Below are 27334 nucleotides of genomic sequence, written 5' to 3' on the forward strand. Positions count from 1 at the left end.
AGAATATCACATCAAATTACTAAATATAACATTTAGAGATTATTTAGACAGTCCAGATAAAACTGAGATCAAATGACAGCAGGACGGTGATTTTAGGCCAATTAGTGCTTAACTCAGACCTCCTCAGACCTCCTCAAACTCAGATCTGAATGTCTTACACCCCTCACCCATTCTGACCCTTTCTCCATGGATCCATTACAGATTCATTCATTCATTTGTAAATGTTCGTTTAGTTCAGGAAGTGATAATTCTGCTTTAAACTAAAATAAATTTGTTTAATAATGTTATGCAATTATACATAATTAGAACTTGGTGGTTAAAATCAAATAAAAATATAAACGGTTATACTAATGTATTTAAACTGTGTACAATAAATGATTTTTCTGTTTCTGTATCAGCTGTAATACTTACCCAATTGTCTTTTTAAGGGCTGGTTTTGCATCTGGTTATCTTTTGAATCTGTAACAATATGTAACAATGTAGAACAATGTTATGTGTGAAAGGGAGTTAACACTGAGTAAAAGATGTAATTCACAGCATTCATTAATCTTGGTTAATGCTCATTTAAACAGTTTAATGTTAGTTCAGCTAACAGAAATGCCAAACATACTGATGAAAAAAAAAAAAACATTCAGGTTTAATAATACATTTTTTAAAAGCTTCATTTAGTTTAGTATTTGTGTCACAGTGTGGACAGAGATAAAGAGAGAGTTGAGTCATGGATCGATTTATAAAGGTGTGTATTTAATGAATGAAAACAAATGGAGAACACAAGGATCAGTTGAGACTAATCAATGAACAAATCAGTTATAGGTAGAATCTAGATGATAGTTGTGTCATAATATTTTCTTTACAAGAGCTAAAAATAATCTTTCAGCTGTAAGAATGACTTCTCAGTCGGTCAGTCAGCTGCTTTCTTTGCCTTGATTTCAGTCAGAACATATATATTCACATGAGTGTCCCCATATATGGTTGATTGGAGGCATTTCTGAATACAGATGATCATGAACATAAATGAGCTTGGTGCTTAAGAACATGTGGGAGTTATCAACAATGATTACTTACTGGTGTGCATAAGAACTGTGTGCACATGTATGAGAAATACAGATTTACTTGTGCATACACCAACCCTCTTACAGACACCATGGCAATTGAATCGCCATTGGGTAGTACATTTTTTGGTTTACTCGCCAGACTGATACATATATATTTAATCTCTCTCTCTCTTTCTCTCTCTCTCTGTGTGTGAGACAAAGTGATAGTATGAGGGGCCGTAGAAGCCATAATCCATTCTGGCACACTCACACACTTACATTCTCCTTTCACATACATATATTTCTACCTTTTTTTTAATATTCATTACTTCCTGTTTAAGCAGGAAGTCACTCTCAGACCAGGAAATACATGTGCAAGACTTGCTCAGCTCTTCCTCACAATTTTACAGTGATGCTAAAGTCATCCTGTTTTCTTTTCAAGTACATATTTTAAGTTTTTAACTTTAACATATCATTATATAACCTACATGTTCTGTGGACAAGTGATAAGACAATTCATATTGGATTTTCCCAGGCCTTGCCACAATCAATCAATCAATCAATCAATCATTAAGACTTATTCTTTTCATTAAAGACTGTAACATTGTATTGTAATAAATGATAATCATTTTGCACAAATAGGTACAATAATTCAAAGATAAAACTGAAATGAACCATGCTTTTTCAGGTCTTTCAGGTAGATCTAACTCTATTAAGGATGCACTGATCAGGATTTTCATGACCGATTCCAATTTCTGATTTTATTCATTTATTTTACAATCAAAAGAGCCGATTGCCCATACGCATTGCCAATTTATTTATTTTATTTTTTTATTATTATTTTTTACATTTATTAAATGTTTATTTATTACTCTTTATTTTTAATAGTTTTTTTTTTTTTTTACCTTAATTATATATATATGTCTGCACTAGGTTTGTACTTTCTGTACTGGAAGCTGCTGACACCAAGACGAATGGGCTAGTTGCATATGTCCGCCATCTTGGATTGCAGGGCTAGCGAGTGTGTGCATAGATACTTCTGGTTGTGATAGACGCCAGTGCAGAGAACCGGAGAAATCCAAATATTACCTTCAACATGTTTAGAGGATTTATAATATCACTTAAAATGTAAATACCATCTATAAATGTTAACCGAGTGCATTTGAAACTTTACGTATGTTTGGGTTCGTGAGTGAATGAAATGCTTACTTTTCATGAACTGAAAGTTGAACGTGGTGTGTACACATTGTTTTTTTCCCTTATCAGTTGTGTAAATGTACAAATTATTTATTTCTCAATGTTTGTATTACTTTTGATGGAGTTTCGGTTCCTTGCCGCTGTCGCCTCTGGCTTGCTTAGTTGGGGTCACTTCATCTACATCGATATCATTGACTTGATTGCAAATAAATGCACAGATGACATCACTGAATTCAATGATGAACTGCCTTTAACTATCATTTTCATCACAGTCAATGATGAGCCACAAATTCTGATCTTTTGCTGCTTTATATAAAGACAGTAAATTTGGATTCTCCTGATACAGTGGTGATCTCCGTGTTAAGAACTTCAGCACATATGTGTGTGCTGCAGTGATTTGAGTAAAAGTCATGCATTTAGTTACTTTACTATTACACATTAAGTGTTTGCAGTTTTATATTAAGAAATATTCCTTCTCAGTGGACTCAGATGAAATAAGTTCATAGTACTAACATTGTATGAATACTAGTCTTTAAACTCGAACTGTTTGAAGCAGTGGGAGTGGAGTTAATTTCCATTGTAGAATTTACGGTAAAATACTGTAAAAAAAAAATAACAGTGGTAAATTAATGGTACTTTACTGGCACCTCTGCTGCCAGTAAATTACTGTTATTTAACGGCACAATTTTTTACATTGTAACTAAACCGGGATTTACAGCTGTGGATGTGTTTATGACTCGTTATTACGATGAATCTGGTATGTACAGCGTTTTCATTCTTCATGTTTTGATGTGTACTGCTTACACAAATGTAGCAAATACAGTCTTTATAAGCTTTCCATTGAAAAACAGCGATGTTCTCCTGCTTCTGCTCTTCTCTGGGTTTTTGTTCAGTAAACTTCTTGTCTGACAGAAGACTGTTAATAGTGTTTTGGGTATTCTGGTACCAGGCAAGACTTGCTGATAACAGGTTTTGTGTGTTAGACTTCACAGAAGAGTTGTTCTGTTACCAGTAAAAACTGATATTTTCTGACGGGATCTGTTATCTGGGGAGGAATCTTAATTATATGGAGTGGAGGCATGATCTAACAACACAGACTAAATACAGACTTCATCACATAAAGCAGAATATAAAGCTCTGTTGTTGATCGAGTTGCTACTTTGTGTCTCAAACAAAACTCAGATTTGATGTCATGATCTCTGTATCAACCTGGTATCTTCTACACAGATGGACTGTGCTCTTACTTTCAGAAGCTGAATAAAGCGGTCATTCAGATCAGATGGAGAACTAAGTGTTTTTCACAGTAATATTAGTCTGTGCTGACGCTGCTATGAATGTATCTGTGCAATATTACTAGACTTACCTGTTTCATTATTAAATGACAAACCTTTTCTTTTATCTTTCTTAAATTGCACAATGTGCAGACGGGTTTATGATATAAGATCCTGCAGATGTTTCATGCTGTATTTATAATTATACAATCATTTTACTAGTTATCTGTGTATTATCTTTGTCAAACCTCTAAGTTATGTTAATTTGGAGATGTGTGATCAGTGCTGTCTTTTGTATTTTCATAATTTTGTGTCTTTTGTAATGTGGTTTAATATTGAATATCATTAAAGACACAGCCCCCTCCTGAAAAACATGCAGAAAAAAAGCTGTTAAGATTTTATCTTATTTACTCTATTATAATATCTGCAAAGACTGTCTGTAAACAGAGACACAGCTCACAGTAGATCTGTGTCTGCCCTTCGTCTGTTACTAGCTTAACAATAATCAGACTTTTATGTTTTTTTTTTCCTCCATTTTACATGAATTGTTGTGTGATACTTACCCTTAGACCTCTTGTAGCGATAGCAAATCACACCAGCTGCAGCACCCACAGCAGCACCCAGCAGAAAACAAAAAGCACCGATCCCTGCTACAGCAGCTGGAGACAGACCTGGATCTAGACCATCTGAAGACAGACGTGAATATGGAACCGCTGAAGACAGACATGGATCTAGATCATCTGGAGACAGACGTGGATCTGTAACAGATAAAGAGAGACCGTCATTATGAGAAACACTAGAAACATCAGCACTGATGGCTTCAGAAGAACTGCACATCTGTCACATCTTTCTTACATCCAGCTACATGTCTGTTACTTTGTTCATGTGTTTTCTGTGAGTTATAAAGTTGTTCTTCCTGCAGGAGCTGCTTCACGGCTCAGAAAGACTAATTATACCGAACCACATCAAATATGAGAATCATGTTATTTTACTGGATACATTTGTACACTAAAAAATGAAAAAAAAGTTAACTGTATTAATTAAATTAGATTGCACTTGATAAACAAACAAAATCTGCCCCAGCACACAAGTAAATAACATTACTTTTCCTGTTTAACATTAAACTTGTAGAAACTTAAGTGTTCATTTAAGCATTTAACTTTTTTTAAAGAGTTATTAGTCAAAATAGGCCAATTATATCACAGATAATAGGGCCCTGTATAGATATACAACAGAATTATGCAGAATATAATAAAATCTTATAACATTAAGATAACATCCCTCCAGATGGAGCGTGAGGAAACCACCAAATCTTCTCACCACGAATATCAATATGATATCTATTGATAATTTTTCCATTAATTCTGTTCTCAAATTTACAAATTTCTTGCTGTTTTTTTTTTTTTTTTTTTGGGATGTTCATTTTTGTATCTTGGAGTAACCACTAGATCTCATTTTTGTATTTACAAGTGTTGTGTTCTTACCTGGATAGTTATTTGAAGAAGATGCCGTCCCACGTGGGGTGTATGCAGTGTTTATGTATGTTTCTAAAAAAAAGAAAGTAAAGTGTCTACTTAAACTCATGTAGTTCATGTAGTAGTCTGATTATTATTCAAGATACTACATTATTGAAGGTGAGATCTCCAGTTGAAGTATTACTGGACATCATAAGTTGGTAAGAAAGTCTTTATACCTGTGTTCAACACATGTTCAACTGCACAGACACTTCCAGTACACACACGTACGTACTAAAAGATGCATTGAGTTATTCAAGTGCATCATCAAAAAGAATTGAAAAAAAAATGACTGTATTCAGTCAGATTTCCTCAACATTATCCGTTTCTTTCAATAATTAGAGGTGTCCACAATATTTTTGACAAACTTGCACGCTACTTTTGAATGAGTTTCTCTGTCTGCTGTAACCGTGTTTATAAGACATTTGCTATAAGAAGAACATTCAAGAGAAAACTAGTCTAGGTGATCTTGACTACTTCTTTTTTCAGAAAGATTTATACCACAATGCATGATGGGTACCAGCGTAGTACAGAACTCATCTTTGACTCCCAGCATGCACTGCAGCATGAATTATACAGCTGAACGGTCTTAGTATCTTCTTTATTAACTGATATAGTTCAACAGATTAAAATACGAATGTTGTTTAACTATTCAAATGAAGTGTAGAGTTGTAAACACAACAAAAGTTAACTTAATCTTTATGAGTTCTGATCTAAATGAGACCGCTTTTATAATGACATATTAACAGAATCGATCTACTCACCAGTGACAGTAACAGTGAATATACTGTTTACGATGTGTCTGCTGCTGATGATCTTCACTTCATAAAGTCCAGAGTCTGTGGTTCTGGTGTCTGTGATGATCAGAGATCCAGTCTGATGATCCAGCTCCAGTCTGTCTCTGAAACTCTCATCAGGACCATCATATATGGAGAAGTGTTGTTCTGCTTTATCTATTTCAGCTAGGCGAATGTTTCCAAACATCCACCATATCAGATCATGATTCTTTATTTCAGTAATTGGCAGAGTAACAGATTCTCCCTCCATCACTGACAGTGACTTCACTGCATCTGTCACAACAGACACATGAAGAACAGTGAGGAACAGTGACTCAGACATTAATTAAATACATACAGAAAGATTTTAAACACTTCTCACTATTAGTCTATAAAGCTCATTTAATTCTCAGTTGTTTTAATTGAAGTATAAATTCTACAGCAACACTTTACTGGTCAATAAGGCATATTTCAAGTCTAACAGGACATTTCCATCACAGGACAGACAAAGAGAAGAAGAGAAATGTGTTCATCAGATCAACTGATCAAACGCAGGTGAACATTTGAGCTCATTATAAAACTGAACACAACAGTGAATAATGAACAGAGAAATGAAGCATCACTAATTATTAACCAGGGGTGCATCTCCCCAAAACAACTAAAAGCAACTATGGTATAACAAATAAACTTAACTAATTATAACAGTAATCCATTCATGAAAATTAATGCAACAATTAATCACACTGTACTACTAGTACATAAAAAAAAAAAAAACTACTGTATATGTGCTGTTACTCAGTTATTATTGACGCGCGCTGCAAATCTTTGATTTGTGAAATGTATTGTACCGAAGCCCAGCCTCAGACTCTCTCTACTGACTGTGTGGAGAGATGCAAATAAACAGGTTGACAGGTGGACAGGACATCCTACCATTGCATTCAGATCAAATGAAATGATTGGACAAATATTGTATGGTCCTGAGCCTTCCACAGAAGAATTATTTATATTTTTACAGGGTGCTTTGATTAATTAATCTTATTATTAGCAAACCAATGCCTAACAATAGCCTAACATAAATGGAAGTTCATAAGTATTTTTTTTATGTTACATAATATTGCTTTACATAACTTGCTTTACACTTTAATAAAGCTGATTTATCTCTAATTTAATGTTTATAATTTATTCAGCAGTCATTTGCTGTCAGAAAGACACATATCAGGTCTAATAAGATATAAGTAAAAACAAAAAAAGCTAATGTGTTCATAAGATCAGATGATAGTGAAAGTGAACATGGGCATATTTACTGGTGTTTGGAAATTTAACTGAACAGAATGATTTAAAGCTCCATTTTTCATTGAATTCAATTTACTAAAATATGCTTAAAATATATATGGAGATATGCACTCAATTATGAGCACCACTACTGTATAATGTTTTGAGATTTTGATCAAAATAAATAAACTAACAGTACCACATACATAAAGATTGTTTGTCTTAAAGCTGCGGTAGGTAACTTTTGACGCTCTAGCGGTTAATAAACAGAACTGCTTGCGTCTTGCGGAGGAACATCGTAGCCGGAACTACTTCTCTCTGTTTATGTCTATGAAGAATCACAAAGGTACTGGGTTACTCCGCCGCGGTACCCCCGATGCAATCTAAAATAGTCCGAATATAAACACTTATTATAGGTGCACCCTAGTGATTCAGGACAAGCTAAAAACACAGTTTGGAAAATGGATTCATGGTGTACTCGCTTATTACATACATTTTTCTACATTTTGAACACAAACAAAGTTACGGACCGCAGCTCTGGTTGGTTGTTTATTGCCGGGAGCGATGGATTTCTGCAAAAGGCAATAGGACCACTGGGAGGAGCCAGAGGAGCTTGAGTTTTTCCACAGATTATCTGTCTCATATTCTACTGTCAGGACATAATGACAGGTTTAACAAATATTTAAAAAATATATTTTTACAAAAGTTCCCTACTGCAGCTTTAATTCAGTGCAAATAAGTTTTCATCTAAATGATTCACAGAAAACGAATCTAAATATATTTCATTGATGGACTCACCCCTGACAGTCACTCTGAATGACTGTGTGTGGTGTATGACGTAACTGCTGATGGTACTGCTGATCTCAACTTCATAAAGTCCAGCGTGTTGAGTTGTGATGTTTGTGATGGTCAGAAATCCATTCCGATGATCCAGCTTCAGTCTGTCTCTGAATCGGTCAGATGTGATGAAGATTTCCGTAGCTCTGTTGATTTCAGCTATAGGAGTGTTCTGATGTTCAAACCTCCACTGCATCTCATCACCTATCTGTATCTCAGTAAGATCAGTCTGTAGAGTGACTGTATCTCCCACCAGCACTGACACTGACTTCACTGCAGCAGCAGACACAACTACAGAGTTAACTGCAGAACAAACACAAACAGTTTCTGTCAGTTAGCACTTTCCAAACAGATTTGACACAGATCACTGTGAGTTTTCTAATGATTTTCTTCAATATTATTTTCTGCAACCATCTCAACTAGTCAAATGCAGATAGAGTGGATTTTACACAATTTCACTAACACAAAAACTATTCAAATGTTGGGTCACTAAAACTTTTTTTGTTAATGAAAGAAATCGATGCTTATGTTCATCAAGGTAATATTTAAAAGTTATAAATGCATTAAATTTTAACCAGTTCTGATAAAGCTTCAGCCCTCAGCAGTCATTAATCTATTCCACACTGTGTGAATAATTATGAGGCACGTTCATATTCTGATCATAGTTTTTTTTTTTTTTTTTAAGCACATTTTACCAATTCCAAACCACATCAATCTTAATAACTACTATTCATTTTGTATTTATTCATTTATATTTGATATTTAATTGTCCATGAAGGCTGGAAGAGAAAAACTCTTTATATTCAGGTGTGCAGAATTATGAGGCATGTTCTCTTTTACTGATAAAATGAGCCAAAATAGAGGTTTAACTCAGACTGAGAAGTCAAAAAATATTAAATCCTCATGAGAAATAATCAAAACTAATGCAGCACAGAAATTGCAAAGTTAACACATGACAATTGGACAGCAAAATGCTCAGTGGGACAGTGGGGTCAGAAAATTGGCATTTTTTACGATGTGCGATTTGACATTATCAGTATTTTGGGAAAAACCAAACAAAACTCTTACAGTGCCGTGAAGTCTGGTAGATTAGACTAGTGCGAGCACATTTAGAGTGCGTTCTTTCACTGCCTGATTCAGTCTGTTAAAATGCATTTAAAGGTTCACAAAATTGAAGACATGGGGCAGAAAATGTATAAATTTATATAATTTCATATAGTAAATCAATATCACACGAATGGAGTGGCATTTGTTCCTTTAAAAATCAGCATGATTACATACAGATTTATTTATTTTTATTATATTTTATTTTTACACAACAGTTCAATAAACAAGAAGTTAATTAAGAGACTTGAGTTTTAGACACCATGTTGCCTGTTTTTTCTCTGTTTCGACAACAAAAATTAATTCCAAACACCGCCACCATATCACAGTTTTGCCTCTCTCCGCAATGACTGCCCTTCGTTCCTGAATGATTCACCCGTTTAAATGATTCGTTCAATCGCAATGACTCACTTATTAACAGTGACTTTCTGACACCTACTGGCTGTTTTAATTTCACATTTAAAGTATATTCTGATTTTGTTATAATTATTATTTTTTTATTGAGTATTTAACATTTTATGTCTTACATATCAAAACATTACTTCTGCATTTGTAGATGATTTTAATTATCACTCTTGGCCTATCCATTTTTGCCTCCCTCTCACGGTTAAAATGTAACTAATTTTTATTCTGAGTAAATTTTAAATGAGAATCTTTTTACTTTTACTTGAGTAGATTTTTAGACTGTTACATTTATTTGTACTTAAGTAAAATTTTATTAATGTAATGGTACTTTTACTTGAGTAGAATATTTTCATACTCTTTCCAGCTCTGATGATCAGAATATCAACGTGCCTCATAATTATGCATGTGGTCTAATAATAATTAAAAAAACTAGAGGTGGGCATAGATAATTTTTTTTTAATCTAGATTAATCTCACTGTGATCTTGAAATTAATCTAGATTAATCTAGATTAAAATGGCTCATTCGAATTCTGCCAAAGGCATTCAGAATATGTGTTACCCAAATAAAATTGACAAACAGTAAGTCTTTGAGAAGGGGTTTATCAAGCTAGGTGGTGCATTAGAAATGTACATCTCCTGTTTCCAAAATGCATCACAAACTGCTTGAAAAAGCTGTAAACTAATTCCACAGACGTGAAACAGACGTGAGCAGGCGGAGTACGTGTGAAACAGGCGTGAGCAGACGGAGTACACGTGAAACAGGCGTGAGCAGACGGAGTACGTGTGAAACAGGCGTGAGCAGACGGAGTACGCGTGAAACAGGCGTGAGCAGACGGAGTACACGTGAAACAGGCGTGAGCAGATGGAGTACGTGTGAAACAGGCGTGAGCAGACGGAGTACGCGTGAAACAGGCGTGAGCAGACGGAGTACACGTGAAACAGGCGTGAGCAGATGGAGTACGTGTGAAACAGGCGTGAGCAGACGGAGTACGTGTGAAACAGGCGTGAGGAGGCCGTAGTTGGGGTCAGCGAGGACACGGTGAAGGTGGTACCAGTGGGCCCTGTTTGAAATTGTTTTATTTGTATGGTCGTTTATTTTTATTTATTTGTGCTATTTACACAATGTTTACGTTTTTTCCCAAGTTTGTAGGTGTCAAGGTACAGAAACTAAATAATTAAATGTAAAAAAGCACTGGATAGTCTTCAATGTAAAAATGAAATATACAATCAAACCTACATTTATTCTGACACCTCAACATTTCTCACATTATTACAGTTTTGCTTTATATATCAAAAAATATATCTGGTGTCTGAATAATTTTTGGTTTGACTGTTAAAACTACAAAGTAATTCAGTCAAGAGCAGTGAGTGATTTTCATTTTCATTTTCTTGGATTAACATTACAGCAGCCAGTAGCTAAATTAGACGCGGTCACTTTAAGAGACAATGAACGCATCCAATATAATACACATCCCATTTTTTTTTCTCAACTGTTTACTTTCACTTAAGAAATAACTGACAGTTTTTGAGCATAATTTCCAAGGTGGATATTTTGACACATTTTGTATGTATTTGTCAAACATCTTAAATTATATATATATATATATATATATATATATATATATATATATATATATATATATATATATATATATATATATGGAATAGTATATACAAAGATTGATTAATAATAAGATTCTGAGTTAGTTTTGGCCAGAAGAGAACATACACAACTTTTTTTTTTGTTTTGTTTTTTGCAAAAACGCAATGCAAAGGCACGTTTACGCGCGTCTGGAGGTCTCGCGGCACGGAAGACGCAAATTCGCCTCATTCACGCATCTAGAGCATAGACTGTAGCTCTAGAGACACCTTTGACTTTCACGATATGGGTTTTAAGAAAGATTTTCTAGAAATAATTCGCGCCAGACGCTCTATTCGCGTTTGGTGTGAACACAGCAACCTCCCTGGCCTTCTTCTTGACATCAGCGGAGACTCGTTCCCTGCTGCATTTGTTTATTGTTGACAGACGCAGGAGTATTTTATCTTGGTCCACTTTTCGTTAAATCACTGAGCAAACTCGGAGCACTTCACCGGCGGTGACTCTCTACTCGCGTGACATCCTGAACTCGCGCAGCATCCTGAACGTTCTATAGACTATATCGCACTTTGTAAAGAAACTGGGCTGGCGGATACCGCGTTTTGTGAAAAAATACATTTTGTAGTAGGCTTAAAATGTGCATTTTTAAATCTTATTAATGACAGCAATTCACACATCGATTAAGGTACATCTGAACAGTGATTTCCAATAATAAAACCCAAATGTCAAAAAATGGCGTTTATCGCGTTTTGGAACCGAACTCTTGATATATATTTGAGAAAGGGGGGCACAAAGATACAATCCTGCTTAACCCTTTTCACTTTCAGCAAGTGGTCTCGGAGGCTTTACCCCCTGCAGAGGCGGGGTCAGGAGATCTCAGTCTTTGCCCTGTCAGAGCTCTGAAGACTTATGTTGATCGAACAGCTCCATGGCGTGAGTCTGACCAGCTTTGTCTGTTAGGACACAAAATAGAGGCCATGCTGTCACAAAGCAGCGCATGTCACATAGGCTGATGGAGACTAAATCTTAGCCTATGAGGCGCGCGGACTCGCTTCGCCCTTAGGAATTAGAGCTTATTCCACGAGTGCAGTGGCTTCATCACAAGCTTTCTCAGTGGTTCTTCTATATGATGTGCTATTTGGCCAATAGGATTGGCGGGATGGTATAGGGCTTCAGACATAGAGCATCACAGTCCCGCCCACAGCTGGTGCTGGAAGTAAAAATTCAATGCAATTAATTGACATTTGGGGTATAAACCATAAAAACGTTAACATACATGGTAGACTTAAAACCAGCCACGGCTGTACTAAGCGATATGAGCATATACTATAAACACAAAAGGATCATGGGGCACTAACCTTGTTTTGATATAAATGCCTTTTATTCGTGATGTCTTGGCTAAGGACTTCATTACCCACAATCCTGAACAATCCCACAGTGATGCATCTGATTGGTGGAGCTCGTGTAACCGTCTGGTTAAACCCCGCGAAGACTGAAGATCATTAATTAAAAAATAAAATAAAACCTGTGTTGCATTTTTGTACGGTAGACTTATCAGTGCAATCATGATCTCCATGGCTGCCATGAAAAAATTCACTGGAGGAAAAAGTTTGCGCGCGCGGCAGTCATCAGATTTGGAAGTCGCTCAAAAGGCTCGTTCGCGGTTGTGGCTTCAGTCGAATTCAATGAGGCGCGGTGGTTTATGGGATGAGTAGTTCCTGCGCTCGAAATGAAAATATGTACACAGTCTTGTACCTTTTGACTTTTTTGGGATTTGTCTCTTAATTTTTTCACTCGAAATTATATGTTATATGCTTATGAGTTCAGCCGTAGCGGGTTATCCTCACACATGCTCTAAAACTCTTTAGATACGGATTTTTCCGAAAGTCAATGGGAGAAATGAATGGGAAATTTACTTCCGGCACCAGAGCTTTCTCGGGCTGTGGGCGGGACTGTGATGCTCTATTCGTCTCGTTCCATATTCAGGGAACAGTCGTTATATACTAACCGAGATGTTCTCATCAGGACCGATTTACAAGAGCTACACTGGATAATCAAACTGAAAGCTGAACGAATCCGCGCTACTCGGGCTGCACAGACCGTTTATCAGCTCGAGCCGGAGCCACAAGACCCTTATACACAGCGCTGAGAGATGCAGTGAAGACAGCAGTCGAATTCACCACAGAATCAACATCTCTGTAATATCTTGTGAGAGGAATTTAAATTCGGCGCAGTATTCTGTTAAAGCTGATATCAGAACAAACGCCACTGATGTGGAAACCAGGAAAAACATTGTTCAATAAACACAATCTCCACCACCGTTCACAGTGTATTTAACAATAAAACTACAGGAATCACTTGTGGCAGAAATGGTCTAATGTTTTCGAGTGACTTTAAATGCTTCACACAACTTTTCCCAGCACTTCAAAGTTTTAGTATTACCGAATATGAAAGTTATTTTTAATGTAACGATATTTGCTCATCCTTCATAGGTTTTCCCCCCATGTATAAAACTAAAAGTTTCCTGATGTAGCAAAGCAAACACTTATTTAAAAATAATATATATATATATATATATATATATATATATATATATATATATATATATATATATATATATATATATTAAATGACCTCTATAGATGGCTGCAGAGAAGTACTTATAGGCCATTTCCACTCCCTAATATTTTTGTATTCATTAAATTATATTTAGACAATATGAATGACAATAATAAAAGTACACTTTATCAGATGTAATATATTTGTGACATCTGTAAGACATCTGCTAAAGATCTGGGAATCATCTGCTGTATACTCTGATAAACAGTTTTACATGAATTCTAATAAATGTATATTTGACATCTGACAGGAGACGTACTGCAGTTGAACAAGCACTCTTACATCTTACTCTTACATTACAAATACATCTTGCATATGTAAATGCTGACATCAGATAGACATCTCTGAGATGTAGATGTGTGATTATGGTGAGTGCTTTACTGTCAGGTGCTGGAGCATTCTTCTCTAGATCTTAATGGCACTAGAGCTGGTTTCCTCAAACGTTAGTCTGGAGACCTACAGTGCTTCTCCAAGTCAGAAAAGTCATAACAGTGTTAGAAGAATGTCTGTGGTATATTTTCACTGCAAAACAATAAGAAATGCTGCAAATATCATCACAAATTTGAAGAAAAGTCGCAGCAAAATCATTCTGATCGCAAAAATCACACACACACAAAAAAAAAAAATGTAATCCTGGAGGGACTGATATATATATTCTGACACATGTTGTAGTTGTAATGGTTAATATTAAAATATTTGTGGTTTAATTGTTTAGTGATGTTAAAACTAAACTTAGCTTGCCAATGCTTTGCTCTGAACTCTGGAACTCAAATCTGGTGTATTAGGGCCATCTGGTGGCCAAAACGATCAATATTCTTTAAGAAAGTGAAAGTGAAGTGAAAGTGACATTCAGCGAAGTATGGTGACCCATACTCAGAATTTGTGCTCTGCATTTAACCCATCCGAAATGCACACACACAGAGCAGTGAACACACACACACACACACACACTGTGAACACACACCCGGAGCAGTGGGCAGCCATTTATGCTGTGGCGCCCGGGGAGCAGTTGGGGGTTCGATGCCTTGCTCAAGGGCACCTAAGTCGTGGTATTGAAGGTGGAGAGAGAACTGTACATGCACTACCCCCACCCACAATTCCATCCGGCCCGAGACTAGAACCCACAACCCTTCGATTGGGAGTCCAACCCTCTAACCATTAGGCCACGACTTCCCCACAGGTTTCATGTGGGTTTCATTTAAGGTTTCATTTTATAATTTTTACAATTCCTAATTATGCTGTTAATATGAATAAACAACTTAAAATGTTATGTTGTAGTTTCCATTTTGTTTTATACTTGTAAGCAGCTATCATGAAAATACAAATCAGAAATTTACTGAAAACTGAATATTAACCTAAAAAGCATAGATTCATCTTCAAATCTTACACAGGTCTATATTATAACAGCAGGGGTGTCATAATTAAATAATGAGAATTAATCAGAATCAGATCTGAATGGTGGCCAAATATAAACACATTTGCAGCATTATCCATTATCCAGTTTATTATAAAGTTTATTATAAGGCAATATAAAATGCAATATAGGGACATATATACACACACACACACACACACACAGTTTGTTTTTGTGAAAAAATGGGGACATCCCATAGGCATAATGGTTTTTATATTGTACAAACTGAGGAGAAACCTTTCTTTCTTACAGTTATGAGAATGGACTCTCCGGTGACATCACTCACACGAACAAGATGGCGGACACAAAGACCTATAAATAGACCGGATGTCTAACTGAACAGGTTTGGCAAATGACTCTTGGAAATGAAATGGACAAATGTAATGTGGTAAACACAATCTGAATCTCTCTTACACTGTATTCAATAAACTATGTGAATCAAATACTTGTACACAGCAAAATCCCCAGTGTTAATTTAACACTCTGAGTGTGGATTATATAAACACTGAAGCAGTGTTAAAAGTAACACTGAAGCAGAGTTGAAGTTAATGAGATAATTAAGAAGTTAATTGAGTTATGATTGAGCATTATTGAAGACACCTGATGTTAACAAGCAGATTCACCAACCGAGAAAATCACAATTTGTGTGTCACCATTATAGTGGTCAATGTTTGCTTTAGTTGGGATCTTGACCCTTCAGTTATTAACTTTAGTTTTTGTGTGGCTGTGGTGACTGAGTTATACCATACAGACAGACCACAGCAAAGGCAATCTTATGGTATTGCTTGTGGTTTGGACTAATTGTCATGGATTGACCTGAATGCCTGAGTTCAGGTTTCTTTACTGTGTACATAAATTAGATGGATAAAAAAGTGATCCAGCGTTTTTGCCATAATATGACATGTTTTTAAAACTTAGTTCTACATAAAGAAAAAAATTCTTTAGTTTAGACACACAGACATCAAGAATCAGCGTGAGCATCACAACAACGGTGAATCAAAAAAGCATGTTGTAGCCAATAAAAACTCATCCATGGCTCCCATCATGCATTGCGGCATGAATAAATTATGAGCTGATCTGTCTTTTTAACTTTTTATTCTAACTATATTTTATTTTTGCTGTTTTTATGTGAATTTTTAGTATCTAGTTTTGTGATGTTCAGAGTAGATCTGTTTATCTGGCTATGCTGTTTGTCACCGTTGTTGAGATTCATACGCTGATTCTTGTTATCTGTGTGTGCCTAAAATCAAAACTCTTTGATAAAAAAAATCAGAATCACAAGAGATGCCTACAAAATGTATAGAAAATACAGACTCTTTCGTTATGTAATCAAAGCTGTTACAATCAATAATGATCGAAAAGAAGAGAATTCAGTGATTAAGGTCAAGCAACGATTACATTAAAACATAATCATCACCACCCGATGACTTTTGCTCTTGGTTTGACAAACAAACTTTTAATTTAAAAAGTCACAAGCCAAGATCCCAACTAAAGCAAACATTGACCACTATAATGGTGACACACAAATTGTGATTTTCTCATTTGGTGATTCTGCTTGTTAACAGCAGGTGTCTTCAATAATGCTCAATCATGACCCAATTAACTTCTTAATTATCTCATTAACTTCAACTCTGCTTCAGTGTTACTTTTAACACTGCTTCAGTGTTTATATAATCCACACTCAGAGTGTTAAATTAACACTGGGGATTTTGCTGTGTAGTGGTGATTTATTTCTGTGTATGAGAAAAAAAAAACAATTCTATTATGCTATCATCATATGCACTTGTGTTATGGTACTAGTTCTCATTTAAGGACATCATACAGCAAGTTTAAAACGCACAGTGACATCGAATGTCCATGCATACATGAATCTATGTTGGCTAACCGACTGTAACACATGACGCCGGTGTATGTGCGTAACGTGCATGTGTATGTGTGTGTATAGTCCAAACATTACCCTGTGATATTTACTCTCTCAAAAAAACTCATTCTGTATGATTTATAAGTGTTTTGAAAAATGGAGACATGGGTTATGTCCTCATAAGTCACCCTCTCCTTGTAATACCTGTGTCATACCCATGTCATTATACAGAGTTGTGTCCTGATATGATACAAAAACAAGAGCACACACAGTTCATTTATTTCATTAATTCAACTCAAATTGTGAAACTCGTGTATTAAATAAATTCAGTGCACACAGACTGAAGTAGTTTAAGTCTTTGGTTCTTTTAATTGTGATGATTTTGGCTCACATTTAACAAAAACCCACCAATTCACTCTCATCAAATTAGAATATGGTGACACACCGATCAGCTAATCAACTCAAAACACCTGCAAAGGTTTCCTGAGCCTTCAAAATGGTCTTATATATGGTATATAAGTATAAAAGGATTTTACATTTTATTTAAAAAACAAACAAACAAAAAACACACTTTTCGAGGTGATTTCGATATTACAAAACCAATATGCTACATCTTGAAAAGAGACGAGTGAACAGCAGTTTCCAGAAAAAAAAAAAATTATATATACCTATATTAGATAGATAGATAGATAGATAGATAGATAGATAGATAGAGGTATAGGTGAAATATAAAGGATTTTAATTGGAAAAAACACTTTTCGAGGAGAAGAAACATAATTACATTCAAAAGACAATGTACTGTTTAGTGATTTGAAGTGCTTTGCTCTCTTTGAAAATAAAAAAGGTTTGTAGCCAAAATATTTCAATACTGCATACATTGATGCCATCTAGTGGATAAAACGATGAGTAGTTTTTTTTTATTTATATTTCCTTCTATTCTCTATGCTGCCATTCATTTCATCTTTCTTTGTCAATATAGTTTCTTATTTTCATAATGTGTTTTATGTTGCTTTGCAGAATTAAAATTTTCACTGCTTTAACTGTAGACTGCAACACTGCAAATACTTCTCTGAAAAGCACCTACTTAACTGAAATGCATCTATAAATTATATGTAGACCTATATTTTTTTATTAAACGGGTGTTATTATAATGACAATAAGCCATAAATTCAGGCTGAATAATTGCACTTAGTTGGTCTGTAGGCGTAACTGATGATTATGATGAGTTGATGTTTAATATTTAGCCTACTTGCATAATATCTAAAATAATTATAATTGAACACAAATACAATTCATGTGCAAAATGTGGTCAAACATCTCACTTTGTTTCAGAGTTATTGACACCTATATCTATGAGGTGCCAATTTATCCCAAACTTCTGATTAGACAAAGCTGTCTTTTTTGTTTGTTTGGTTTTTCGTAACCATGTTTGTGTGATGGGACCATTCACCGTATTCAGTTACATCAGTGAACTGAATTGAGTCTATGCAGGTCATTTCATCTTCTTAATAATCACAAGCATTTGTTGTATTATTTCAGCAAGAATACTACAAGCAGATTATTTGTATATAAATAGAAATGTAGTAGAAAGAAAATAATAATAATTTCATTAGCCACTAAAGTAAATACCGCCACCTAGTGGTTCAATCAAAAAGTCCCTTCACAGAAGCTTTACTCCAGAAAAACATTCAACATACATTGCATAATCAGATTACCTTTTTCTAGTAACTTAAGTAAAACATTACTTGTAAATTTAAAACAAAATATCATAGTCACTTTTTGCAGCCTAAGTTCTCTCTCTCTCTCTCTCTTTCCCTCCATTTGTTGACTGACAGCTCTCCTAAGTCTCTCTCTAAGTCTGAGGCTTATTTATTTCACTTTTGGCATGAGAGGGTCTTTCCATAAAAGTACCTAAGTAACACAATTAGTTACTTTTTATGGAGTAACACAATAATGTAACGCATTACTTTAAAAAGTAACTTTCACCAACACGGCATTCAACCTCCATCTGAGTTGCAAATATTTAAATTTTTATAATGTATTTCTATATTTTAAACATTACTTGTAATTAAATCATGTAATATTTTGAATGCATACACACATACAATGAAATTAGGATAACTTCCCCTCATCATATTTTATACAGTATACAAACCCGGTTCCAAAAAATTGGGAATAAAAATAGAATGCAATGATGTGTAAGTTTCAGATTTCAATATTTTATTCAGAATACAACATAAGATGACATATCAAATGTTTGAACAGAGAATTTTGTTTTTGTGCCGTTCACCGGTTGAGTTTGACAAGGCCACACAGCAAAATCCCCAGTGTTAATTTAACACTCTGAGTGTGGACTCATATAAAAACTAAAGCAGTGTTAAAAGTAACACTGAAGCAGAGTTGAAGTTAATGAGATAATTAAGAAGTTAATTGAGTTATGATTGACCATTATTGAAGACACCTGATGTTAACAAGCAGACTCGCCAAACAAGAAAATCACAATTTGTGTGTCACCATTATAGTGTTCAGTGTTTGCTTTAGTTGGGATCTTGGCTTGTGACTTTTTAAATTAAATGTTTGTGTGTCAAGCCAAGAGCAAAAATCACTGGGTGTTGATGATTATGTTTTAATGTAATTGTTGCTTGACCTTAATCACTGAACTCTTTTACAGTCTCTTCTCTTCTTATGGATCATTATTGATTGTAACTAGAGTTGTGACGTTCGCAAACGAACCGATTCTTTTGAACGGCTCATAAACATGAACGATGGGAGCCGAGTCACGACTGGAGAGGAGCCGTTCTTTCTATCGTTCTTTTTTCCTATGCGTGTTCATACAAATGAGCTCTGCCAGGAGACAGAACAGTTAAAGGGGGAGGGGCGCACCCAGCGCAGGCCAACCCTTTATAGCGTGATGATATTAGTTATTAGTTGTGCATGCATTTACATTGCATTTTGTGTTCATTTAAAACTTATTTTAAAATCATTAAAAATGTTCTTTTGTGATACTGTACTTGTATAGAAATTTTTCACTAAAAGCTGTTTTCCACAGACATTCATTGCAGCCCACTTTGTTATTGTTCATTGACTTGAAGGGGCTGATGTCCTATTTGCAAAGTTTACAGTAGTAATAGTATGTAGTATGTAGACATTTCCATTTTATTTATTCTAATTTTATCTACTTTAAAAAAAAATTGTTTTCTATCAAAATGTTCTTGTGTGATAACAATGTTCTTGTGTGGAAGTGTTTGTAGTAAAAGCTGTTTTGCACAGAAATTCATTGCAGCCGGCTTCGTTTTTTATGTTTATTTGTGAGTAGGTATTGTATGAATAACATAAGTCAACGTAGTTTTACACACACACACACACACTTTGTACTAAAGGTAAATCAAAATAATGATGTCACTGTCTAAGCAGAGGGATTTGTGCAACCCTATGGAATATAGTCCACACATGAGAAATGAGGTAATAATCAATATTTCAGAATAATTCAAACTCAGATATTGGTGTGTGATATCTGAGCTTTAATTATTTGACTACAAATCTCACCTCATAATACCTCCCAGTGATTATTTCCAGGATAAACTGAGATGCCCCCAAGCTGGCTTCTTAAAACTGACTAAATATTTAAAAAGAGCCAAAAGAGCCATTCTTTTGAACGGCTCTTTGAAAGGAACGGATCGCAAAGATCCGGATCCCCTCAAAGAGCCATAAATCCCATCACTAATTGTAACAGCTTTGATTACACAACAAAAGAGTCTGTATTTTCTATACATTTTGTAGGCATCTCTTGTGGTTCTGTGATTCAGATTTATTTTTTTATTAAAAAGTTTTAATTTTAGGCACACACAAATAACAAGAATCAGCATATGAATCTCAACAACGGTGACAAACAGCATATCCAGATAAACAGATCTACTCTGAACATCACACAACTAGATACTAAAAATTCACATAAAAACAGCAAAAATAAAATATAGTTAGAATAAAAAGTTAAAAAGACAGTTCAGCTCATAATTTATTCATGCCGCAATGCATGATGGGAGCCATGGATGAGTTTTTATTGGCTACAACATGCTTTTTTGATGGTCACCGTTGTTGTGATGCTCACGCTGATTCCTGATGTCTGTGTGTCTAAACTAAAGAACTCTTTTTTTATGTAGAACTAAGTTTTAAAAACATGTCATATTATGGCAAAAAATGCTGGATCACTTTTTTATCCATCTTATTTATGTACACAGTAAAGAAACCTGAACTCAGGCATTCAGGTCAATCCATGACAATTAGTCCAAACCACAATCAATACCATAAGATTGCCTTTGCTGTGGTCTGTCTGTATGGTATAACTCAGTTACCACAGCCACACAATCTAAAGTTAATAACTGAAGGGTCAAAGGACCAACTAAAGCAAACACTGACCACTGTAATGGTGACACACAAATTGTGATTTTTCTTGTTTGGTGATTCTGCTTGTTAACATCAGGTGTCTTCAATAATGGTCAATCATAACTCAATTAACTTCTTAATTACTTCAATAACTAACAAATAACAAATAACTTCAACTCTGCTTCAGTGTTACTTTTAACACTGCTTCAGTGTTTATATAATCCACACTCAGAGTGTTAAATTAACACTGGGGATTTTGCTGTGCATGTTTACCACTGTGTGGCATTCCCTCTTCTTTTTATAACAGTCTGCAAACATCTGGGGACTGAGAGACAAGTTACTCAAGTTTAGGAATAGGAATGATGTCCCATTCTTGTCTAATACAGGCTTCTAGTGGCTCAACTGTCTTAGTTCTTCTTTGTCACATCTTCCGCTTTATGATGTGCCAAATGTTTTCTGAGATGCAGGCTTCTGAGCGCTGATAACAACTAGGGTTGTCCTTGTCCTCTTTAGTCCGGATGACATGGAGTTCCAGTTTTTTCCAAAAAGGACTTCAAATTTTGATTCGTCTGACCAGTGCTTTAAGTGGCCCAAAAGTGGTGCCGGTACTCTATTATAGCCTATTTTATTAACGGGGGGTGGGGGGGGGGGGGGTGTCTTGGGTGACGGGATGGGGGGCTTATGATATTAGACTTCGTAGCCTCAACAAAAACCTTAACAAAACACATTTTTATTCAAAGATCAACCGTCTGTCATTACTCTTTAGTCTGGAACAAGAAACAGCAACATTAAAATCATGAACTCAAATGTCATTGTAAAAAAAAAAAAAAAAAATCAATGACTGTTGTAACAGTGCGTAAATCAGACCTTTCTGTAACACTTAACGTTAATAAGCATAAACGAAAATAACGAAATAATTGTGTAGCGGAGTATTTTTTGTACACAGTGCCGCGAACTGTCAATCACTCCTGTACGCGTGCATCACTGTCCTCCTCGCAGCTGCAGCAACTTGCGCTCTCTCTCTTCATCAAGCTTTAAAACAAAAAGGGGACAAAAAGATCATATTGTCTTTGTGCATAGGCTATAGATTAATTAGATAAATGAATATCTAAATTTGTGCCTAGCCGCCTACGGTATTTTTTTAGAATTTAGAAAAAAGATGCTGCAGCCAATGAACAGCCAGCGGGGGCTGCAGGACGACTCAACCTCCGCAGACAGTTTTTAATATTTATCAGACAATAAATAGTCAAGATTTTGCTTTAGTATAATTTTCGGGACAATTAGGGCCAGATTCGGGAGTCGGGACAACAGTTTAGATTTCGGGGCCGTCCCGAATTTTTTGGGCATCTGGTCACCCTTCCTGAAAGAGCTGCTGCTTTACTTCATTAGTTTGAGTCTGACCTGCAGTGATAGCATATAGACTTAGTGAGGCGCCAGACAGGTAGTTTCACACAGTTTCTCCGGCCACTTTGTGTTGTTGACACTTAACAGTGGGTAAAGCGACACATGCGCTATTCTATTGTGTAACTTGAGGGTGAATGGGTATTTGGGTAATGTATTTTTTGCTCTCGGTGGGATGAATTAGGAAGCTTGCATTCAATCGGCAGTGCAGGTAAAAGATTAAAACCTCTATTAAAACAGACGTCCAAATGAGCGTACCGGTACGCTAAAAGCACGTTCTGGGCGCACGGAGAGGTGGCGGTACGCTCAAGAGCTATATTTGGAAGTGACGGTACTGAGTACCGGTGCGTACAGGCCCACTTAAAGCACTGCGTCTGACCACAGAACAGTTTTCCACTTTGCCACAGTTCATTTTAAATGAGCCTTGGCCCAGATAAAACGCCTGCGCTTCTGGATCATGTTTAGATATGGCTTCTTTTTTGACATGTAGAGTTTTAGCCAGTAACAGCGAATGGCACGGTGGATTGTGTTCACCGACAATGTTTTCTGGAAATATTCCTGAGCCCATGTTGTGATTTCCATTACAGTAGCGTTCCTGTATGTGATGCAGTGCTGTCTAAGGGCCCAAAGATCACAGGCATCCAGTATGGTTTTCCTTGACCCTTACATGAAAGTGAAAGTGAAGTGACATTCAGCCAAGTATGGTGACCCATACTCAGAATTTGTGCTCTGATGTAATTACCAAACATTATTTTTGCCATTTTAAACATTATGTTAAGAATTGAAACATCCAGTGAGATTTTTGCATGAACAAAGAGTGAGACAACATCTGATCTCACCATCTTCCAGTCAGTCTGGGATTATTATTTTTTATTGTTTTTATTTTTAGAAATATGAATGCCAAGGTATTTAACAGAGCCCGTTACTGGTATGCTTTCAACTAACAAATCTATAGAATCGTGTATGAATAATATTTCACATTTCTTAAGAATTAACATTAAGCCAGAGGATCTGGAAAATGTTGATATACATTCCAGGGCTGTTTCAACTAGCTTCTTATCTCTCAGAAATAAAGCAGTGTCATCTGCCACTTGAGAAATTCTGATTTCTCTATCAAATATTTTCAGTCCCAGAATGTTTAAACTAATCCTCGTAAATGAAGAATTTATTATCTTTATATACATGGGACGGGTAGGTCGATGGAGGCTTCCATGTAGTTCCACCATCTTGCAAAACTATAATAGCAGAGAGGGACAAAAAGTACTAAGCCAACGCGTTTCCACAGCGCGTTTTCGGTCAGAGCCAGAAACGCAGGTGCAGAGCAGTGAGAGGCGCTTGAAACTGCACCGGCAAGTTTAAAAGTCTGGATTGCATTCTTATTATGGACCATACATATGCCGCGCCACAGGAGAAGAAAACATCGTCGCCAAAACAGTCAAAAATAGAACGTAAAAGGAAACGTGACCGTAGATTACAGAAAACAAGAGTTAATGTCGGGGAAGCTTTTTCTAGGTGGAAAGAGCTAATGCTGGATAAAGATTTCAAAAGAGACGCTGAAGTGGCCAGTTTTCTTCTCGACAGGTAAGTCAGTGTTACAATCTATATTGTAATATTTTTTCTTTGCTTGGTTGTTATTATATAGATAGACGAACATTTATAGTTAAAAGTTAAACAGGCTATTTGATGAATAGCAGCTATTGAGCTTTTTGGTACATATCGCCTACCGTAGATGCAACGCGCATTTGAAAAAGCGAGGCGCTGGAGAGCAAAATTAGTTTGAATGCAAAATACAATTTCACCACTAGATGGGAGTAATTCCTACTTACAGTCCCTTTAATTTAGCAGTATTCCGAAGAGGTGATATTTATCAGGGGTCTCAGGGTCTATGAAGATGTGCAGTCATCTCTTGAGTGTGTATGTTGTGAATGATTCAGGATGTGAGTGTGTATGTTGTAAATGAAGTTATATAAGGTCATTTATGTTTGTTTGTCTGATGAGTGAAAGTGTGAATCAATGTTGTTCCTCTTCTGTTTCTTTGCATGAGTTACATTTACAGACTGCAGCTATCAGACTGGATCTCTGACCACCACAAATTATATATTATAATATACTGTGTTTTTTTGCTTTATAAAGCTGTTCCTGTTACTTACTTGATCATTATAGAGTAAAAAAGAAGAACACACTGATCTACACCTGACTCACTGAAATGATAGAAACACACACAACATAAATGAGAAATAAATGATCTTACCGAATTATGTTTCATTCATAAAATGTTGAATCATGAAACATAACAATAGTGATCTCATCTTCACAAATCTGACCTGTGTGAACAACAGAAACAGATTAAAACAATGTTTTATGTCAAAGTTGGCGAGTTAATGAACACAGTTGATTAAATATATTTAATGCTTAAAAACTGCATTTTAACATGACATTATTAAATATGTATTTTTTTCACTCACAAAAAAAAGTCTCTTCCAGAGTAGTAAAACAATGATTACAGAATCAGTTTTTGTGTGAGAGACAAATAAAGAGCTGTTCATTGTAGATAAGTGCAAACAAATAACCACACATTATAGGAACTAAATAGTGTAACCAACATAAATAAAATTATAATGTGTTGTATCAGTTGATTAATGAACTGTATTTGGTGAAGATTTTTAAAGTTTGCTGTTAGTCAAGTCAAGTCACTTTTATTTATATATCGCTTTAAATAAAATACATTCCCTCAAAGCAACTGAACAACATTCATTTGGAAAACAGTGTGTCAATAATGCAAAATGATAGTTAAAGGCAGTTCATCATTGAATTGAGTGATGTCATCTCTGTTCAGTTTAAATAGTGTCTGTGCATTTATTGGCAATCAAGTCAATGATATCGCTGTTGATGAAGTGATAGTGTAGATGAAGTAGTATTTGTTATAACAGCAGCAGTATGTAACACTCGCCTTCTTGACTAGTTTTTCTACATTTCCAGCAGATGCAGAAGATCCCAAATCCAGCGACGATTAACAGAGATCCAGTAACAGAGAGCAACACTGTCAGAGAAACTGAGTCTGGAGGACGAGGAGGAGGACGGTTACAAAGAAACAGTCATTGATGTAAGTGAATATGTCAGTCTGATTTAAAAAAAAAAAAAAAAAAAAAAAAAAAAAGGGTTTAGAGTTTAGCTCAGAAAATAAACTTCTTCTGTACCTGCACATGGTTGACAGAGTTTGCTGATGTCCAGATGTGTGGTCTGGTTTGTGATGGGATTGTTGATCACACAGCTGTAGCTGTTTTTCTCCTGATATTCCACCTCCAGAGGTAGAGAGAGACTGATGCTGAGATCAGACACACTGATGCTGGACAATAAACTGTTTCCTTTGTACCAGGAGAGAGTCACATGACCCACATTCACCACTGAACACACCAGTGAACAATTCTGCTGTGATGAAGATGATGATGAAGAACATTGTGAAGAGTTTCTGCTGATGACAGGAACAGGCAGACGAGCTGAAAACATGAGACAAACAAGTCTGGATAAATCTAATCAATAGTCCTATTTTTCATTTGATTGTTTAAAAATGGTTTTGTGTTCACAGTGTGTGTGTGTTAAAAAATGTAGTATGTAAAAAATACAAAATAATATATAAGGGCATACAAATAATCTCTTCTCACCATAGACAGAAACATGATATGTTTGTGATGTCAGTTTTCCTCCATGTATCTCTAGTTCATAGAGTCCAGCGTGTTGAGTTGTGATGTCTGTGATGGTCAGAGATCCAGTCTGTCTGTCCAGCTTCAGTCTGTCTCTGAATCTCTCATCAGGAACATCAAATGTGGAGAAGACTCCAGCAGCTTTATTGATTTTAGCTATCAGAGACTTATTGGATCCAAAGGTCCACACTATCTCATCATGTTTAGGTATTTCAGTAAGATCAGTGTGTAGAGTGACAGAATCTCCCTTCATCACTGACACTGATTCACTAAACACACCTGGAGAATAAACATGAATGTGATATTTTTATATATGAGAAATCCAGCTCACAGTATCTCACTCATAGTTTAACTGCATTTTGACCAATGCATTATCATCCCTTTTACAATTGTTCATTACTGCTGTATTTTTTTTTACTGCAGCAAATATTTGTTTATTTATATACATACACATATAGATATATACATATACATATATATATATATAAATTTAGATGAGTTGCAACATCATGTTCAACAATCAGTTAAATGTAATAATGAACACCCCCACCCATCCACCCTAAAAAAAATTCTGTGCCTCTATTATACTTAATTCTAAAATCTTCATTACTTTCCAATTAAATGTAATGCTAAAAATTCTGCATATTTCCCATGATTTCTGATAGATACCTGAATCCATAAGTGGATGAAAATACTTTAATTTGAACAGTAGCATTAGTTTATTGATCTGAAGCAGAATGAAGCTGTAAAATGTTTTCATAACTCACCAATCAGACGCCAGAAGAACAAACAGAACAAAACTAATGTGTGAATCATTTTCTGTCTGAAGAAGTAATAATACTGTCCACCAAATACATTCTGACCGTTAATCTAATGTCTGAATCCTCCCCCAACAGTTAGATCCTCCTTTAGTTCACACACACACACACACAGACACAAACACTCGCT

General features: G+C 35.6%; 1 protein-coding gene across 1 annotated transcript; it reads right to left on the bottom strand.

Annotated features, from left to right (window-relative positions):
- Nucleotides 1-343: 343 nt before the first annotated feature.
- LOC127988025 (uncharacterized) lies at nt 344-26731 on the bottom strand. Its single transcript, XM_052590521.1, has 8 exons — nt 26728-26731; nt 26348-26665; nt 25883-26182; nt 7863-8204; nt 5781-6086; nt 4987-5049; nt 4066-4260; nt 344-459 (listed from the first exon to the last, which is right to left on the bottom strand). Exons 1-8 carry the CDS (start codon nt 26729-26731, stop codon nt 395-397), a joined length of 1593 nt encoding a protein of 530 aa, XP_052446481.1. The 3' UTR covers nt 344-394.
- Nucleotides 26732-27334: the final 603 nt, after the last annotated feature.

Source organism: Carassius gibelio, chromosome B22 (assembly GCF_023724105.1).
Source record: "Carassius gibelio isolate Cgi1373 ecotype wild population from Czech Republic chromosome B22, carGib1.2-hapl.c, whole genome shotgun sequence".
Taxonomy (NCBI): Eukaryota; Metazoa; Chordata; class Actinopteri; order Cypriniformes; family Cyprinidae; genus Carassius; species Carassius gibelio.

What these genes read in the sequence shown, in the direction of transcription:
- LOC127988025 (XM_052590521.1), bottom strand. An exon ending in ATATCATGTTTCTGTCTATG is followed by an intron (nt 26,183 to 26,347) that starts GTGAGAAGAGAT and finishes TCATGTTTTCAG; the next exon opens with CTCGTCTGCCTGTTCCTGTC. An exon ending in ATTCAGAGTGACTGTCAGGG is followed by an intron (nt 6,087 to 7,862) that starts GTGAGTCCATCA and finishes CTGTTGTGACAG; the next exon opens with ATGCAGTGAAGTCACTGTCA.